The sequence below is a fragment of the Geotrypetes seraphini genome, chromosome 17, assembly GCF_902459505.1.
Source record: "Geotrypetes seraphini chromosome 17, aGeoSer1.1, whole genome shotgun sequence".
NCBI classification, from domain to species: Eukaryota; Metazoa; Chordata; class Amphibia; order Gymnophiona; family Dermophiidae; genus Geotrypetes; species Geotrypetes seraphini.
The window spans coordinates 3,747,629-3,766,802 of record NC_047100.1 but is presented as its reverse complement, the minus strand read 5'-3'; the positions used below and the strand labels follow the sequence as shown (position 1 = coordinate 3,766,802).

The 19,174-nt window shown below is 42.0% G+C and overlaps 1 protein-coding gene across 1 annotated transcript in view; it reads left to right on the top strand.

The window, feature by feature from the left end:
- TXNRD3 (thioredoxin reductase 3) overlaps positions 1 to 15,566 on the top strand; it is a 32,433-nt gene extending 16,867 nt beyond the window's left edge. Inside the window, exons 9-16 of the mRNA XM_033926394.1 lie at positions 344 to 569; positions 796 to 888; positions 2,250 to 2,326; positions 8,973 to 9,129; positions 12,426 to 12,533; positions 13,276 to 13,371; positions 14,455 to 14,589; positions 14,973 to 15,566. Coding sequence (XP_033782285.1) covers positions 344 to 569; positions 796 to 888; positions 2,250 to 2,326; positions 8,973 to 9,129; positions 12,426 to 12,533; positions 13,276 to 13,371; positions 14,455 to 14,589; positions 14,973 to 15,035 — 955 coding nt within the window. The 3' untranslated portion in view covers positions 15,036 to 15,566. The remainder of the gene's footprint in view (positions 1 to 343; positions 570 to 795; positions 889 to 2,249; positions 2,327 to 8,972; positions 9,130 to 12,425; positions 12,534 to 13,275; positions 13,372 to 14,454; positions 14,590 to 14,972) is intronic.
- Positions 15,567 to 19,174: the final 3,608 nt, after the last annotated feature.

Genomic DNA, 19,174 nt, shown 5'->3' with positions numbered 1-19,174 from the left:
GGAGCTGGAGATTTCCTTTTTTGGGGGGTGGGGGTAGATTTAGTTTACGCCTTTTCGTTGTAAGTCAAGGTGTGTGCTCAGCTATGGTAGTTATTTTCCTGTCCAGAGGGCTTTATACCTAAGACAAGTGACTTCCTTGTGGTCAGTGAGATTTGAATCCTGGCTTCTATGGTTCTTAACCCATTGCTTTAACCATTAGGCTACTTCACAGTGTGAAAATGTGGGTTACATGTCTTCGGAATTATCTTGACTTCCACCATCTGCAAGTATTTCAGTGAATGCATTGTAGGAAAAGAAAATGTAGCTTAATGAGCTTGTCTTGTCCTGTGTCCTCTTCTTTTAGTGATGACCTCTTCTCACTGAGTTACTGCCCTGGCAAGACTCTGGTTGTGGGTGCATCTTATGTGGGTTTAGAATGTGCTGGCTTTCTTGCTGGAATTGGGCTAGATGTCACTGTGATGGTTCGGTCCATCCTCCTTCGTGGCTTTGATCAAGAAATGGCAGAAAGAGCAGGTGCCTACATGGAAAACCATGGTGTCAAATTCATCAGGAAGTTTGTCCCTACACTTGTAAGAATCTTTGGTATTTTTTTCTTAATTCCTCAGCATTGTAGGTAGGAAGTACCTATAACAAAATGGTTGTATTGAGAAGGGAGTTGAGTATAGTAGGTTGTGTGAAATGGTATTTAACTACTGATTTTAAAAGCACAGCACTGTATTAGAAGAGTAAATGAATCAAAAATTCCAAAACAAGATTCTGACTTGATTACATCTTTCTTTGTGTTGCTTTATACAGATTGAAAGATTGACAGAAGGTACACCTGGAAAATTAAAAGTGACAGCCCAGTCCACAGAAACGGAGGAAACTATTGAAGAAGAATATGATACTGTATGTATTAGAGGAAGGTTCCCAAATCCAACTCTCTGCATATGTTAAACTGAAATGTTTCCATTCAAAATAGTAACAAAACATTTCTGTGAAAAAAGGATGTATAGGCTAGAACATTTGTTGTTATTGGGAGGATGCAGAGTAGTTGCACGTTGAACTGTAATTCGTGTCTGCTCCTAAGAGATGGCTTCAATTTTTTGCTGCCATCTGCCTGACCTTTCTAAATCCCAGTGCTTCGGGAGATCCGCTCGGCCTACCGCTCTTTTCCTACATCAGGATATTCGGGATATAGTGCTCACGCAATGGAAGGTGCCGGAAATGCCTTTTCGTTTTGCAGTCTATGACTCGGCTGTATCCTATCCCTGATGGGGATAGGAATACCTTGAAGTCTCCTATTGTTTCAGCCATCGCAGGTCGGCATATGGTGCCGGTTGAAGGTGGCTCGGCCTTACAGGACTCTGAGGATCGTAGGCTGGAGCCTCTCCTTAAGCAAAGAACGTGGCTGCCCTGGCAGTCTGGTGGCCTGGGCTTATTTCCAATGGTCCGAGCATGTTCTTGACAGAAGTCGGATGACTGGTCTTTGGTAGATCATGAAGTTGCTAAGCTTGAGCTGGATGCTTTTTATCTTTCGATGCCATGTATGATTGGCCATGGCTCTCGGAGTGGCTGCTTGCCATACCCTATGGCTCCGGGGTTGGTTGGCAGATGCAGCGTCTAAGGTGAAGCTTACTAATTTTACCTTTCAGGATTCTTTCTTGTTTGGCAAGGACTTAGATAAATTGGTTCAAGCCTTGACTGACTCTGGGGGAAATTCTTGACTTCTCTCGACTTGACGGAGGCCTACCTGTAAGTTCCAATTTGGGACCTTCCATCAGACGTAATACTGCAGTTTCTCCACCCACCCCCTCCCCAGTATTCTTGTTTCTTAAATGTCACTAAGCACCCCCTGCCTTCATGTATAAATGGAATTGGTAGAAGCTCCTAGGTGTGCAGATCACGTGAAAAAGTATTTCTCTATTGCTGATTTTTCTGAGCAAACCTGTGTCTTGAACATGCTGCTTTCACTACTCATTAACTAACAAATATTTAACAAGATGAGACCTCAAGAACTGACAAACTGTAATAAGTTTATTTTATGATTTGGTTTCCTTTTGAGCTGGAAGTTGTCTTTTTTTAGCAGTACGGAAGATGGATAGTGTATTTTTTTAAAAAACAAAACAGCAAATTGTGTGTGGTGTGGGTCTAATTTCTTCTTTAGCTTTAAAATCTTGTGTTAAAATATGTGAAGTGAAATAAAATTTGTATCAACTGTCAATTTTTAACCTGTTAAGGGTAACATAATTCTCTGTGCTTCTCTTCAGGTTCTTTTAGCAATTGGCCGGGATGCATGCACTAAAAACATTGGCTTGGAAAAAATTGGGGTTAATATCAATCCAAAGTAAGTTGGTGGGTTTTACGGAGTGAAAGCCGGGACCTTTTAGCCTCAAACTTACAGTACTGAAAACTAATACATTTTGTTTTCCCATTATCTTAGAACTGACTAATCTTGTGTTTAGTTCTTAAAGAACGTTCCTAAAACCTGCTTAGCCAATGAATATGCAGATGCAAAAATACTAAACAAATATCGAGTAACTTTAGTGTGGTTGTCTATTCCGGCATGAAGGGTCATCATTTCACTGGCTTTTCATACTGACTGACCTTTCCCATTATTCTTGAGACACTGAATTTCTCAATAGCTGTTTTTGCATTTGAAGGCAAGTTATTGTGGCTCAGAAAAGTAAGCTATAAGTAAATTAAGCTCTTGTGCTCAAAGCGGGTTCACAAAAGGATAATTACTAATTTTCTTTCAATTTCTGCTAAATAGACTACACTTTGCTGCTGGAAATTTGATACTCTGCCTTCTTATTAGCACATTGTATCAGTATATAACTTTCAACCCTTGATCATAAAATTATTTAGGGGGAAAAATCTTTCGGCAGTTTCTGTGGTAGAGGAAAGGTATTTGCTATAATAAAATGGAAGCTTGGTAAATGAGCAATTATAAGAAAATCATAACGGTAAGGTGGTGATTGAAATCTAGCTCTGTTCTTTAGAGTGTCATAGTGATTCAGCAGTTTTGAGGAGAGCGACACATTTGATAAAAGGTATGGAAAACCTTTCATACGCTGAGAGATTGGAGAAAGTGGGGCTCTTTTCCCTGGAGAAGAGGAGAATTAGAGGGGACATGATAGAGACTTACAAGATCGTGAAGGGCATAGAGAAAGTAGAGAGGGACAGATTCTCCAAACTTACAAGAACGAGAGGGCATTCGGAAAACTTGAAAGGGGACAGATTCAAAACCAATGCTAGGAAGTTTTTCTTCACCCAGCGGGTGGTGGACACCTGCAATGCGCTTCTAGAGGGCATAATAGGACAGAGTACAGTATTAGGGTTCAAGAAGGGATTGGACAATTTTCTGAAGGAAAAGGGGATAGAGGGGTATAGATAGAGGACTACTACACAGGTCCTGGACCTGTTGGGCACGATGGACCTTAGGTCTGACCCAGCAGAGGCACTTCTAAGAACATAAGCAATGCCTCTGCTGGGTTAGACCTGAGGTCCATCGTGCCCAGCAGTCCGCTCACGCGGCAGCCCAACAGGTCCAGGACCTGTGCAGTAATCCTCTATCTATACCCCTCTATCCCCTTTTCCAGCAAGGACAAGCTCTTTGAGATGGAGTCTTCGACTGATCCCTCTTATGTTCTTATCTGCAGGAAATTGATTGGAAGGAGTTTGTCAGATTTTTCATATAGAGGATTCTGATGCCTGCTTCTGAGAGATTGGCAAAAACAGAAAGTCTCCCCTGACCCGAAAGCAGTTAAACCAAAACACCTACCACAAATTATTAAATGGGAATGGGAAGCCCTCAGTCTCATAGCTTGCAGTGGGAACACGTCCCTAATGCACTAGCTGTCAGTCATACACCCAGAAGGGCCTGGGCTGCCCATGTGTTTAAACTAGTGCACAACATGTGCTAAAAGTGAAGTGTGAAATAAATAATAATAATAATAATTTTATTCTTGTATATCGCCATACCCAAGTTCTAGGCGGTTCACATTCATTAATTACGGTCCGCGGTGATACACGGATTTACAATATTTTGACAAAATTACAAATTTACAGAATTGTAACAAAATTACAGAATTGTAACAAAAAAATTACAGGCAATGAAGAGGGGGGGGCGAGGGGAAAACTATAACTGAGATTTAGCAGGGGTAGTGGTAAGACAGAAGGTAGGGTTGGTACGCGATAGCGAGCGTGAGATCAAGTGTGGAGGGGGGGGGAGAGTGGGAAAGGGGAGAAGCCGGTGGCAAATGGGATTAAGAGCCCTGTTCACGGAAGAGGTGCGTTTTGAGGAGTTTTCTAAAACTAAGGTAAGAGGGGGCCTCGAGTATCATTTGGGCAAGCCAAGGGTTCAGCTTAGCCACCTGGTAAGCAAAGGTTTTGTTGAGAAATCTATTGAAGTGGCATAATTTTAGGGATGGGAAGGCGAACAGCTGGGTTCTGCGGGATTTCTTGTTGGTGAGATTCAGAGTGAAATGGTGATTGAGGTAACTCGGTAATAGGCCAAAAACTGTTTTGTAGCAGAAGCAGGCGAATTTGAATAGAACTCTGGATTCGAAAGGGAGCCAATGCAGTTGGTGGTAGAAAGGCATGATGTGGTCCCATTTGTTCAGGCCGAATATGAGGCGGACGGCAGTGTTCTGGATCAATTTTAGTCTCCTTATGGTTTTCTTTGTGGAGCACAAGTAAATGACATTGCAATAGTCTAGTACACTGAGCACAGAGGACTGTACCAATAGGCGGAAAGAGGAGTCTTCAAAGTATTTTTTTATGGTGCGCAGTTTCCAGAGCACTGAGAAGCATTTCTTGACAGTGAGATCGGTGTGATTTTCTAGCGATAGATGTTTGTCTAGAGTGACTCCCAGTATTTTTAATGTTTGTTCGAGGGGGAAGACCAGACCTTTCACCTGGATTGTGGAGTCTTTGATTTTGTCATTGGGGGAGGTAGGAAGAATTTTGTTTTGTCCGGGTTTAGTTTTAATCTGTAGGATAGCATCCAGAGTTCTATCTGATTGAGTATGCTTGTGATGTAGGCTAGAAGTTCTGAGGAGAAAGTGGAGAGTGGGATGACTATTGTGATGTCATCTGCGTAGATGAAGAATTTGAGTTTGAGGTTATGAAGGAGGTTACCCAGGGAGGCGAGGTAGATATTAAATAGTGTGGGGGATAGGGGGGAGCCCTGTGGCACCCCACAGGAGTTAACCCAGCTAGGTGAGGAAGAGTCGTTTTTAAGTACTCTGTAAGATCTGTTTTGTAGGAATCCGCGAAACCAATTGAGGACCTGATCGGAGATGCCTATGTGGGTCAGGCATTCGAGAAGAATGTTGTGGTCTACTAGGTCGAATGCACTGCTCAAGTCGAGTTGGAGTATCAAGGCGCTGGAGCCCAGGCTGAAAAGGGTGTGCAAGTGGTCAATTAAGGCTGCTATGATGGTTTCGGTGCTGTGGTCTGTTCGAAAGCCCGATTGATTGTCACATAGTATGTTGAATTTATCCAGATAAGCGGAGAGCTCAGCTTTTACTACCCCTTCAGCTATTTTGGTGAAAAGAGGGATGCTAGCGATTGGTCGGTAATTAGAAGGGGCGTTTGGGGGTTCTTTCGTGTTTTTTATGATTGGGGTTAACATAATATGGCCTTGGTCTGGAGGAAAGTATCCTGAGGAAAGTAGGAAGTTCACCCAGGTTAGCATGTTGGCTTTGAAGTGGATGGGCGCAGTTTTCATGATGTTTGGTGGGCAGGTGTCTAGTTTGCAGAAGGAGTTAGAATATTTGTTGTAGAGTTTATTGAAGGTTTCCCAGTCCAATGTTTTGAATTGGTTCCAGTTTAGATCTGTTCTGGACCCTTGTTCTAGTTTATATATGTCGGTGTCAGGAAGAATGGGAAAAAGCTCAAGAGGATTAGTCGAGGCAGGTAAAGTAGATCTTAGTTTTTGAATCTTGGAGGTGAAAAAATCAGCTAAGGTGTTTGCGGTTAATGTGGAATCTTCATGGATGTTGGTGAATGTCTCGATGTTGTATAGGTCATTAACCAGCTTAAAGAGAGAGCTACTGTTATTTGTAATGTCACCAATTTTGTGTGAATAGAATTTTTTCCTTTTTTCGTTGGTAAGGTTTTTATAGGTTTTTAGTTTAAGTCTCCAGGCGTTTCTGTGTTCCTGGGATCCCGATTTTAGCCATACTCTTTCCGATTTTCTAAGGTCCCTCTTCAACTGAAGTAGCTCTGCATCGAACCATCCCTCCTGCTTTGTAGTTCTGATTTGTCGGGTTTTTATGGGGGCTATTTCGTTTAAAATGTTTGTGCTGTCGTTGATCCAATCTGTCATAATTTGTTCTGTTTCTTCGCTTATTTTTGTGTTCTTTTCGTAGCGGGCCCAAAATTCCTCTGGGTCAATCTTACCCCCTGGAGGTGATAGTTTTGATATTTCTTGCTTTGTCGTTTTTAGAGGGTTTTTGTTGGCAGTCAATGGAAAAGTCGCAGATTCTGACCAATTGGATTTGATCCAATTAAATTTTGGGCTGGACAGTACTTTGGAGGAGAAGGTCACCAGGTCTAGCTGATGACCTCGTTGATGAGTTTTGGTTGGTGGGGGTTTGAAGAAGCCTAGTTGGGTGATGAGAGACCAGAAATCCGATACTTCTGGGTGATCAGGTTGCTCGAGGTGGATGTTGATGTCCCCGCACAGTAGGTTGTATTGGCTAGTTAAGGAGTTAGTAAGTAAGGCTTCCGCAAAGTCCTCTTTGGCTAGATTCCATTTTTTTGGTGGGATATAGAATAGAGTAATTGTTAGGGAGGCGGCCAGGGATTTTGACTTAAGTGAACAGGCTAGTATTTCAGCGTTAGGCGAGGACTTGGTGTTAAGTAGAGAGCAGTTGAGGTGGTCTCTGAAGATTATAGCTAGACCACCACCTCTTCCCTAGGTTCTGGCCAGGGAGAGAATCTTAAATCTTGGGGGTAGACAGTCTTTGATTATGATGTCCTGGTCGGAGTGCAGCCAGGTTTCAGTGATTAGTACAAAGTCTGGGTTAGTTTCACTCAGCCAGTCTTTGATCAGAATGGCTTTGTTCCTCAGTGATCTAATATTTAGGTAGAAACCTAGTAGGTTCTGTTGTTTGGGGTGGGCGACAGGGTAGTCGTGAGAGTAGGCTAATTTTTTTAGAGACCTAGGTTTTTTTGGGTAGCGCTTATACGAATAGCGGGCGGGTGGAGGGTTTGGAGGTGAACTGGTATTAGGTTGGTTCTGAGGCGTGTGGGAAGAGACCGTAGAAACTTTTGGTTTTATTGGGCAGTATAAGGAGATGTGTACCGGTATGGGGGTTGAGGCATAAGGGTCTGCAGTGCATATCCTGAGGATGAGGTGAAAAAGTAGAAGCAGAATTGCACATTGATGGGGGTTAGGCCATGCCATGATTCTGCACTCGGGGGGGGGGGGGGGGAGATGGCAAGGGGGGGGTTCGAAGCACAGGGAGGTGGAATTCAGAATATATCCTTTTTTTTTTTTTTTAAACAGTGGCTGGAGTCTGGACCAACGATGGGGTAGCTCCCAGTATCTATGGAGCTGCCCTGAAGGAAGCGCAGGCAAGAGCTGGGTTGCAGGGGGTTTCAGGGGGCGGAGCTGGACTCCCACGCGTCCCGAAACCTCTTTCTCTGCAACGGGACGGTCCGGCTGAGTTGGGGCAGCTCCTGGTATCAATGGAGCTGCCCTGAAGTTGAGAAAGCAGGCAAAAAGAGCTGCAGGGGGTTTTGGGTGGCGGAGCAAGGGCTCCCACGCTGCCCGAAGATATCCCTCTGTGGCTGGAGTCTAAATAATCACAAAAGTACTAAGAATTAGTTCAACTGTCTCTGCCTCCCGTCCGAGGGTACAGAGCGTCCAAAATCAGCCGGGCAGGCGCAATCACGAGCAGGTCAAAAATAGTATAAAGTACTTAGCTTCTCCGTGGAAGTCAGGAATGAAAAGTAACCAGCATGGAATGAACCCATCCAACGGGGCTCCGTTTCGAGGGAAAAAACCCCTTCCTCAGGAGCCAACTGTGTAATTGAGATGTGCTCCCAAATAACCAGCCAAAAAGTGGAAAGTCCGGATTGAAAATGGCGCTGACCAGAGAGGAACGCCTCCAAACATTTATCTGTAGAGCGTCTGACATAAAAACTGATGTGACATGATGTGAACCCCGGGACAATTTGAAAGTGACCCAGGGTACAAAGCACTCAAAAAAATGATAACTTAAAGAATAAAAAATACTAAAAGATGAAAAGTAGCACTAGCAGTGAACATTCAAATGGCGCAATGCCACTCAATAAACTCATTGAGCCCTAATGGATGTAAAGATTGAAGCTCAAAGATCCAATATTGTTCTCTTCGCTGCAAAGGGTTCAGTTTGTCACCTTCAAAGCTCTTGGGAACCTGTCCTATGATACCCCAAGGTAAATCTGCAAAGGAATGGCAATATTGGATGCAATGGGGAACCATGGGAGAGCTCATGGATTGAGTGTTAATCCTACTCCTGTGTTCAATGAGGCGAATTCTCACAGTCCTTCGTGTACGCCCCACATACAGAAGGAGACACATAAATAGCCCATTTGGGGTTTTACCAGATACTTGTGACTTAGATTGGCATCTACAAAGACAGGATACTGGGCTAGATGAACCATTGGTCTGACCCAGTAAGGCTATTCTTATGTTTACAGTCTGTTCTTCTATGTAATTGGTAAACCTATAAGAAAAAAAGGGGGGGGGGAAAGAAGGATGCAGGACAAATGGGATTGATCCTGCTATGAGTGGGGATTTTTTTGGCTTTTAACATTTTGCTAGTGGTGCAGTTCTGTGGAGTAAAACCACTTCAGAATCAAGATTGGTTTAAATCTCAGCATGCTTAACTTAGATTTTCATCTGAGTACTAGTTTTATTTCAGTAATGTAAAGCATTTCATAGAACTGCTGTCCAGTACCTATAGAGTTAACCTGAGAAACTTATTTTATATCAGAAATGGCAAAATACCAGGCAATGACATGGAAGAAACAAACATCCCTCATATTTATGCCATTGGTGATATCTTGGATGGAAAGCTGGAACTTACACCTGTGGCCATTCAGGCAGGCAGGCTTCTGGCACGGAGACTTTATGGCGGATCCTCTGTCAAGGTAAATCATGTTAGTTATCCTTTGTTTTTGATTAACCACAAATTTGGAGAAAGATTTAAGTGGATGGATGGTTGGAAAATTGCCCATCCTCCTTTGTGGATCAGTCTGCACATTATTTCTACGTTGTTGAGACACTCTCAAAAGCAGAGGTAAAGTAGGGAATGCCGTTTTGAATTTTCAAAACTAGGCATGCTGTTTGGAAGAGAACTTTTGCACCAGTTCCCTGGATAGTATTTAAAGTACATACAAACTTTTCATCTTAAGAACTGATTCAAACTCTGTGAGGTTAGAGTAGTTTTAAAGTTCATAACTTTGTCACATTTGCTGAACAAAAAGTAGAAATTATATTTACTGGTGGTAAATTTTTGGCCGTTAGTTTTCAGGCCTCAAATTAAGCAATTTAAGATGTTGGGGTATCCTTTGCCTCTATTTGGTAGTTCTCATTTTCAAATACTCTAAGCTTTTAAACATGTAAAGGTTTTCATGTTGCCAAGTTTTTCCTTTTGGCAACAGCAATTTGTGTGCATTTTTAATTGTTAACCCAGGACAGAGCTGATTTGACAAAATTGCTCAGACAACTAATAGGGTCACTTTTCAAATGCTGAATGACACGACTGTGCTTCTTAAATCCTTCAGCTGCAGTGATTTTGTTTCCTTATAGGAAAGAGAGAGAGAAAGATTCTGTATGTAAAAAGGTGATTAGGAGGTCATTCTGTTACTTCCCTTCCGGATTCCATTCACTAGGTGTTCAATCCCAACCCGCAGTCCAGGTGTTGCAGAAATCTACATCTTTTCTGAACATATATTGCACTCCCACTAGTATTTAGAATAAATTTCAATTTCTGCAAGCAGTCCAAGCAGAAGTCTTTTGCTGTTGCTCTGCTTCTGTTTCTTATTTTTTCATTTAAAGTTCACTTAAACTTCATTTCTCGGTGGCTTTAGTGCCTTGAGACCCCTCCCCAGTTGTCTGCTGTCAGAGAAAAGGACACAGTGCTGGACTGTGGCTTCACAAAGAAACTCTGGTGGACCTGTGAATCCAGCCTACTGTGTGCCACCTTCTGGAAGTACCCGGGGTCCCTTCCCGTAGCATTTACTGGCCGGTGACCCTGTCGCAGGTTTCTAGTGCAGGCTGTGTGCGTCTAGACAGAAACCCACCTGGGTTTTAAGGTGCGGGCTGCTCTTCCCGTCCCCGACTGCATGGCAGAGGATCCGTGGGGGCGGAGGGTGTAGTCTGTCTCTGGCCAGCTGGCAATCCAAAAATCTTCAGTTCCAATGGATTTTAAGCTATTTCTGAGTCAGAAAGTCCTTTTCTCCAGAGTGCTTTATCCCTTTCAGGACCAAGGGACATATTTGTCCCATAACTTTAAAATCCTATAAATTTTGATTGGGATAGTCTACAGTTCTAAATTTGATATGTACAGATTCCATATGATACTGCCTTTATGTAAACAAACTGGTTCCGACATTCATTCATTAGCGTCATTGCCAGATTGACGAGAAGATTCACTTGCCACACTGTCCATAAGCCAGAAGTGTGATTTTTTTTAAAAAAAATAATGATATTTCACAAAAAAAAATCAATTTTTTGGCATCTGCAAGCCCTTTTTACCATAAAAATGTCGTCAAAACCACAAAAATTGGCCTACGATCCTTATGGTCCTGAAAGGGTTAAAAATGCTGACAGGTAAAGATATTGCAGAGACTGAGTACCTCCATTATTTCCTATGAGAACTTCAGGGATGGCTTGTAACTTGCTTTAACTCTGTTTTTCGCAGTTTCTGAGGGTAGGGTTCAGCACCCCCCACCTCCCCAGACCCCAAATCGCTATTTTTTATTTTTGGAATTTGTTTATGGCCTGAATTTGTGATGGTGGCCATCTTGAATTTTAAAATCGATCTTTTAACTTGACATTTTGCCTCAAACCCCCTCCCCAATTTCACTCAAAATTAATTGGGATGGACTCCCCAGCCCCTAATCTATTGGAAGTGGACATTGATTGTGCCAGATGGGCACTGAATCTGCAATTTTAAAATGCGTGCTGTAGCACACCGGGGAGGGGGGCAGAAGCTTCGGACTTCATCTCTTCCGTGTCCTCTTGGGCTGGGAAGCCAGCCTGGGTCCGTGCCCTCCAAAGAAAATCTCACCCAGGGGCCATTCTGGAGTCTGGCACAATTTGCCTGCATTCAGAGTCTGAGGACTCTGTTAATGCGTTGCATGTACCTCAACAGTGCGCTGCCATGGTCGTGGAGTGGGCCTTTTCACTGGATTTTATTCAGCTCCTCTGAACGGTGTATCCTTAGACACCGCTCCTTTGACACAGCTGGTGGGCACATGGGGGGGGGGGGTTTCGGTCTACGGCATCTGTGGTGAAGCTTCCTTTTAGGAGCTCTCTTGTCTGGCCGTGCCAGATTTCGATTGCAGTAATTGCCATTGTCCCAGGTACATTAGATAGAATGTAAGCCCAGTGGGACAGATGGAAAAATGTTTTGAGTTCTTGAATAAACTCATGTAAACTGTTCTGAGCTCCCTTGGGAGAACGGTATAGAAAATTGAATGAATAAATAAATTTAATGTCACTGTGTTTAATTTGGATCTGGATGATGCCTTTGCTGAGATTGGTCTCCTCGGCCTCCATGAGTGTCCAGATTTGGAGGTTCTGGTCCTTCGCATTTTCAGCGGGCTTCTGTCTACCTCTTTATGGCTCCATTTGGATTATCCACTTTCCAGGCTTCGGCCCTGGTCCATTCTCCTGGGCCTTTTTCATTCCACCATAGCTCCAGAGTCTGGTTTCAGAACAATGTGATCCCCGGACAGCTTTTTCCCATCTTCCTGTTTATTACTTGTTAATATTTTGTGGAGCAGACCAGCTCGTGAGTTCCTTATGGTGATGGGGATGTTTTCCTTGTCCCTTGTCCTGGATTTGCAAGTATGTGCTTGGCTTTGAGACTAAACTGATTCTTACACTAAGGGGAGTGCAGGGGGTGTTCAGAAAAGATGTAGATTTCTGTAACACCCAGACTGCGGGTTGTGATTGAACATCTAACATATGGAATCTTCCAGGGACGAACAGAAAGAAGATTATCGAAGGTATAAACCTAATCTTCCATTAACTATTTTACTATCTGAATGAAATTGGCTGAATGATTCAAGTTATTTGGGGTAGGTAATGTCTACAAAGAGTACATTTGTTGAGCAATAATCTTGTGAATAGACCTAAATTTTATGAGGCTAGTTTTCCTGTAAAAAATATGGGTACATTCAAAGGAAATCAGATGTCTATTTTTTTTCAATCTTAGTGCGATTATGTCAATGTTCCAACTACGGTGTTTACTCCTTTGGAGTATGGTTGTTGTGGACTATCAGAAGAACGAGCTATTGAACTTTATGGAAAGGAAAATATAGAGGTGAGAATGTTGCCTTCTGCTATATTTTAATATTAGTTTCATTTCCTTGTTCTTGTCTCCTCCCTCTAAACATTGTGTAGATATGTCACTCAAAGGTGACCTCTATTTAAAGTGCCTGTAAACCTCTTCTCTGTTGCTTATATTTTGCCTAATTTAATGCCCAAATAAATTTTGCTGTAATGCTACTTTTTATTCTAATCATTTGGTTTGATTTTCAGTATAGTTGCAGCATAACTATTTGTACAACAGTAGTCCTAAAACACTATTTTCAGCTAGTTTTCACTTATTTGGCAGCTCAGGTTTGGAATTATCTTAGGAAGCACCTGAAAGCTGCTTTTTTTAATTTATTATAATTGATTAGCAATGTAAACTCTTCAGAGATTGCCCGATTTTTTTGAAGACCTTGTTATCCATGTAAAACTGAGAGGTAATTGCAGAATATGAGAGTATTGCTATTGATTGTTTTCCTAAGGAAGAGCATCCTTTTTGGAGCTCCTTGTAAGGGGGAGAATTTTACAGGAATACCAGAGTCAACATTCAATGCAGCATAGTTTGGAAGTGTTCATGAAGAATCAGTATTTTTCCCACAGAGTGATACAGTTCAGTAGCTTCTGGGAGATAATGTTAATAGCAATGTGAAAAGTAAAATTCCTAAATTTCTCTGTAGTGGAGGTCTGTAGAATGCAGAAAGAGGTTAAAAATTGGGATTGATATGGTAAATGAACTCTGTCCTTTTGTTTAGGTGTATCATACATTGTTCTGGCCTCTCGAGTGGACTGTTCCTGGTCGAGACAACAATCAGTGTTTTGGGAAGATAATCTGTGATAAACAGGAAAATGTAAGTAATGTAACAGAGCATGCTTAACGGTATCTTGCAGATTATTTGCAAAAGTGAAGTGTGCTGGGAGGCAGGGTTGTTTGGATCTCAGTCCTTTTGGCAGTGATGGTTAACAACTCCAGCTGTTTGTCATCCATGAGGAACTTTATAATAGTAAGAGGTAATTTTCAAACAGGTTGCCAGTGTGTAAAGGCTATATAGGCACCTATTTTTATCTGTACCTTTTTATAAAATACTAATGGAGAAACTGGCAGAAATTGTGGCCATTTATGCCTGCCTACCCAGGGGCAGATGTGTAAAGCGTTTCTCTTTGTAAAAATTTGGAACGATCTTCCTTCTGAAATTAGAATCTTACTCTCTCTTCAAAGTTTTTATAAATCCTTAAAAACGCTACTGTTTCAGAAATCATTAATAGATTCTCCCAATTTATATTGAAGATTCAAATCATGATGTCCTCATTTTGGTATATTTTAACTATAATGATCTTGCTTTATGTGAAGAATTAATTATTGTAAACCGAATCAAGCCCTATTATAGGGAAGACCCGGTATAAAAACCTAAAGATTGGATTGGATATCTTTTGTAAACAATTATATGCATAAATCTTGACTTCACCCAAACTGTACCCTAAAACACACCTAGACAGGTCACAGAAATGTCCACACTACCTTCTACACATGTAACCATGGAGTAATTTTATAAAAGCATTTAAATGCTTAAAGCTGATAAAATTACCCCATGTGGTTACTACAAAGCTTAAACAGTATGTGCATACAATATTTCTTTGGGGCTATGGAACAAGATCATCTGTTCCATTAAATTTGTTTAGAAAATACCACATTCCTGATCCTTGGTCCCATTTTCTTTATTTTCAACAGTCTTAATTCCTTTTTTTTGCATATGGGAATTTAATATTACGATAAGGAAGAACTTTTCAGATTTGTAAAATGAGTGGTGGGAGCTGTTTGAATTCAGTTTGTTCAGATAAGTGCGGGCAGTATATAAATGTTTAAACAGAGGCAGTCTGTGGTAGACTTCATGTTTATACAAAACATCTGATGTGGTCTAATTTTCATTTTTAAGGAACGAGTGATAGGATTTCATGTTCTGGGCCCAAATGCTGGGGAAATTACTCAAGGTTTTGGTGTTGCCATTAAATGTGGTCTTACCAAGAAGGTGCTTGATGACACCATTGGCATCCATCCTACGTGTGCAGAGGTAAGCAGTCACCACAGTTCAAAAGCAATGGGATGGCTGGTGGTTATCCTTTTACTATGAGAGGAACATGTCCATTATTTTTCGTTCCTTCTCAGTAAACACGAGTGATATATGTAGGACTTAGCTGGTGACTAATTACACACTATACCAGATAAGCTTGAGAGATATCACACAGATACAGAGTAGTAATGAGTCTGAATTCTATAAAATGGTCTTAAAATTAGAATTATGAGATTTGGGGGTTGACTTTAGTTTGGTTGTTTCCTTTAGATTAAGCAGGGAACAGTTTGGGCATAATACCAGATACCTGAAGGTTAACTCTATATTGTCCCAGTTTGTGAGTAATGAGTGTAATGTTATGCTGTTTCTGCTCTACCTTACAGGTGTTTACCACACTGAATATTACAAAATCATCCGGAGCAGATATTTCGCAGAAAGGCTGCTGAGGTTAAACCCTGCTGTTAACTATTGCCTGACATTTAGATGTCTCTGTGGATGGTGTGTAATAAAGCGTCCCAACACCCTCAGGTTTAATGAAAAGACACCAAATATTCTATTTGTCATCCACATCAGATAACATTGTCAAGGTAAATAGTATAACAGCAGGGCAACCTCCAGTTTTGCACCCTGACTTGCTTGGAGAAGCCTTTCAAGTGCTTGTAGTGAAGCCCTGGCTTACAACCCCAATTTGGGGTGAGCTATGACTGATGACTGCCTTGCAGAGTCAGGTGATCTCCTCTGATCAGCTGAATGAAATTTTCTTCTGGAAGAACCTTTTATGTGTGTAGAGTTAAAACTCCTTAATTTAAATTTGCTAGCTCTTGTGTAAAATTATTTCTATACATTAGTAGAAGTATCTAATTGTTGCGTGTACAAACATGTCAGGCTTTGCACCTACTTTTGATTCATATTTTAATATTGCTTCTGTTATCATTTGATCTTTGTTAAAATAAATATCATGGTATTTGAACATTTAATGGTGAATATTCCTTGAATCTGTAAGCTGTTAAACATGTAGCAGTGTCTCTCATTATAAACAAAAATAAGACTCGAGGCTTGCTGGCTTGCATATTGTGAGAATGAATTCTAAAAACGCTTTGTTTTCTATACCTGTCACACAATTGTTCCCCCCCCCCAGCAATGCTGCATTATGTTGCAGGTTCTGCGACTTTTTTGCTTTCCTCTTTCTGAGGACAAAAGGGTTGTGAATTCTGACCTTTCTTGAGTTGACATCAGACAGAGTTTGATATGGGAAACAGTACCGAAAAGTCAACAGCAGAGAAGATGAAAAAAAATCCACCCAGCTGGGGTTCCAACAGTTGACTTTGAGGAAAGAAGCAACTCAACACAAATCACATTTCAGCCACTGCGCATGCCGTCATATTTGTGGTTGGCTTTACCCTTACAAGAGAGGGTTCCATTTAACATCTCAGACTCCTGAGGAAAGCCTTTTGCCCATATGTGTGTTCCCCAGTATCCCTCATAGTAAAGATCATTCTGAAGCTTAAGTAAGATTGGGGGACTGAGATCCTCATAGCTCCTTATTGGCAGAGACAAGAGTGGTTCTCACTTTTGGACCTGTGTTGTCCAGCACTAATCATTAAACTAAATTAAACCTTAGGTTTGTATACCGCGCCATCTCCACAAGCGTAGAGCTCGGCACGGTTTACAGGGTTAGGTTGAAAAGGAGCTACAATGAAGGGTTATAGGAAAGGAGCTAGGAAGATAAAGAACCAAAGAGCGGGAGGTGTTAGATTTTTGAAAAGAGCCAAGTTTTCAGGTGTTTGCGGAAGGATTGGAGGGAACTTGAAACTCTGAGCAGGGATGTGAGATTATTCCAAAGTTCTGTGGTTCTAAAGGGGAGGGATGTTCCTAGTTTTCCTACGCGGGATATACCTTTTGTAGAGGGGAATGATAGTTTCAGTTTTTGGGAGGATCTAGTGGAATTAGGGTTAGAGGAATTCCAGAAGAGTGGGATAACAGGAGGGAGGATGCCATGTAGGATCTTGAAGGCTAAACAGGCACATTTAAAGAAGACTCTGGAGTGAACTGGGAGCCAGACTTTCATTTGTAAATACACCATCAAAAGACAGAGTGAGCATATTCAGTAATGACCGTGAATTTCCGGAGGGAAAAGTCCATAGTATATTATTGAGAAAGACATGGGGGAAGCCATTGCTTGGCCAGGTACTAGGGACCTGAATTGGCTACTGGGCTTGATGGACCATTGGTCTGACCCAATAAGGCTATTCTTATGCTTTTGTATTGCTTATCACCATGCATTTAGAATGTTTACTTTGGTACAGTGCCAGAGAGCTATTGTGTGGTTATGGGATCACAGCCTTTACTGTGATGCAGTGTGGTGACATCACTCTCATTCTAGCAGCCTGAGGTTCTTTGGCAAAGGAATGACACCTGGCAGAGACGCTGGGAAGCTCCAGATTTAACAGCACTGTGATCAAGGTGAAGCCTCTTATTCTGTATTAAGACAACCATTTTCAGGACTGTTTAATTATTATACTGCAATCTACTACTACTTATCATTTCTACCAGACACACGCAGCACTGTACATTAACACGCAAGAGACAGTCCCTGCTCGAGAGAGCTTACAATCTAATTAAGACAAAAGGGTGAATCTATACATGCTGCTCAGGTAGGGAATTATAGAGGGAATGATGAGGTAAAGAGAGTAGCAGAGTATAGGGGGAATAACAGATATGGTGCTTTACAAGTATCATCACCTATACATTGTTTTAAAAATCTCACGCATCCTGTAGATGAAAACCAAAATTACAAACTGTCTAAACCAAGGGTTCTCAAACTACGGCCTGCGATCCGGATACGGCCCTCCAAGGTCATTTATCCTTCCCCCGCTCGAAAGTTTACTGCTCCTGTTCCTAACCATTGCTGACCTGCTCCATTGTGGCTTTCTCACTATAGTGCTGTGAAGTTCTCACTGCTCCTTATCGCCAGTAACCCCCTCACGTGAGCTGGACGGCCAGATACACAGCGCTGATGTCATGCTTCCATGCCACGTGACCCATCTGCTTAGCGCATGGGCTGGTGTGCACAGCCCTGCTGCTGCTGGGAGGGTTTCTTGGAAGTTAAGTATGGCTAGCGGGAAACTTTTGGCATTAGTGAGTTCCCAGATATTTGGGCTACTTTATTGCAGGGGCTTGATTCCAAACTTCAGCATGCTGTTCCTGCTCTTTTTGTGAATTCCAAACCTCATCCTGGTGTTCCAATAGCTTCTCTCTGTGTGTTCCAAGACTTATTGTGGCGTTACCATCTACTTTCTGCAGGTAACACCTGAACAGTCCAACCAAGTCTGCCCATAAGTTATACCCATTGAAAAATACATGTCTCTTCTTTGATATTTCTGTAAGGTCTGGTATTGTCCTAGGTTCCAAATGCTGAAGTTGCCATCCAAACTCACTCCAGCCTATCCAACCATCCTGTTGTTTGCAGGATATCTACCATAAAGTCTGGCCAGTAACATCCTCATGTTCCAAATTAGTGGAATTCCCACTGATGCCCACTCCAGCCCTTCCTACACCGAATCACAGACCGTGTCCAATATCAGCCTTAGTTCTTTACTTTTCATCCTTTGTTTTCTAATTAGAGATCCTCTATTTTTATCCCACACTTTTTTGAATTCCATCACCATGTTCCTCTCCACCACCTCCCTCGGGAGGGCATTCCAGGCATTTACCACCCTCTCCATGAAGAAGAATTTCCTAACATTGCTCCTAAGTCTTCCTCTCTGTAATCTCAAATTATGCCCTCTAGTTTCTTCTCTGGAAAAGATTTGGTTCTATATTAACGCCTTTCAAGTATTTAAACGTCTATCATATCTTCCCTGTCCCTCCTCCAGAGTTTACATATTTAGGTCTTCCAGTCTCTTCTCATACTTTTGTTCACCTTCCTCTGGACCGCTTCAGATACGGCCTCCAAAACTGAACACAGTACTCCAAGTGTGACCTCACCAGTGACCTATACAGGGGCATGCCCTGAGCTCAGTCTAGCAGGCCAAAATCAGTCAGTTGCCCACACCTTGGGCCTGGCCAGAGCCCCACATAGTGTTACCAGATGTCTGAATTTCCCCGGACATGTTCTCCTTTTCAGGACATGTCTATGGATCTGGACAGCTTTTCAAAACCAGGCACACACTTTCCACTGAATACTGGTAAGTTTATGTTGGTTAAAATTGTTCTTCATTTTAAATATTGTATTGATCTTTCATGGGTTTTTATTTTTACACTGCAAATACGATATGTGCAGTGTGCCTGGGAATTCATTCATGGGTTTTTTTCCCAAACTATAGCCTGGCCCTCCAACAGTCTGAGGGACTATGCACTGGCCCCCTGTTTAAAAAGTTTAAGGACCCTTGGCCTAAACCTTGCAGAAAATGCAGGACAACTTTGCACTGTCTGTCATTGGCCAGTAGATGGAGCACACATCTTGTAGTATGGGAAAGAGACAAAAGGGCGGGGGTGCGTGCAGAACAGTTTCTACTCACTGTGATTTTGATTTTTGTCTGCTACCAATGCTCCTCCTGCCTGTGCCCTCTGAATGGTCCCTTAA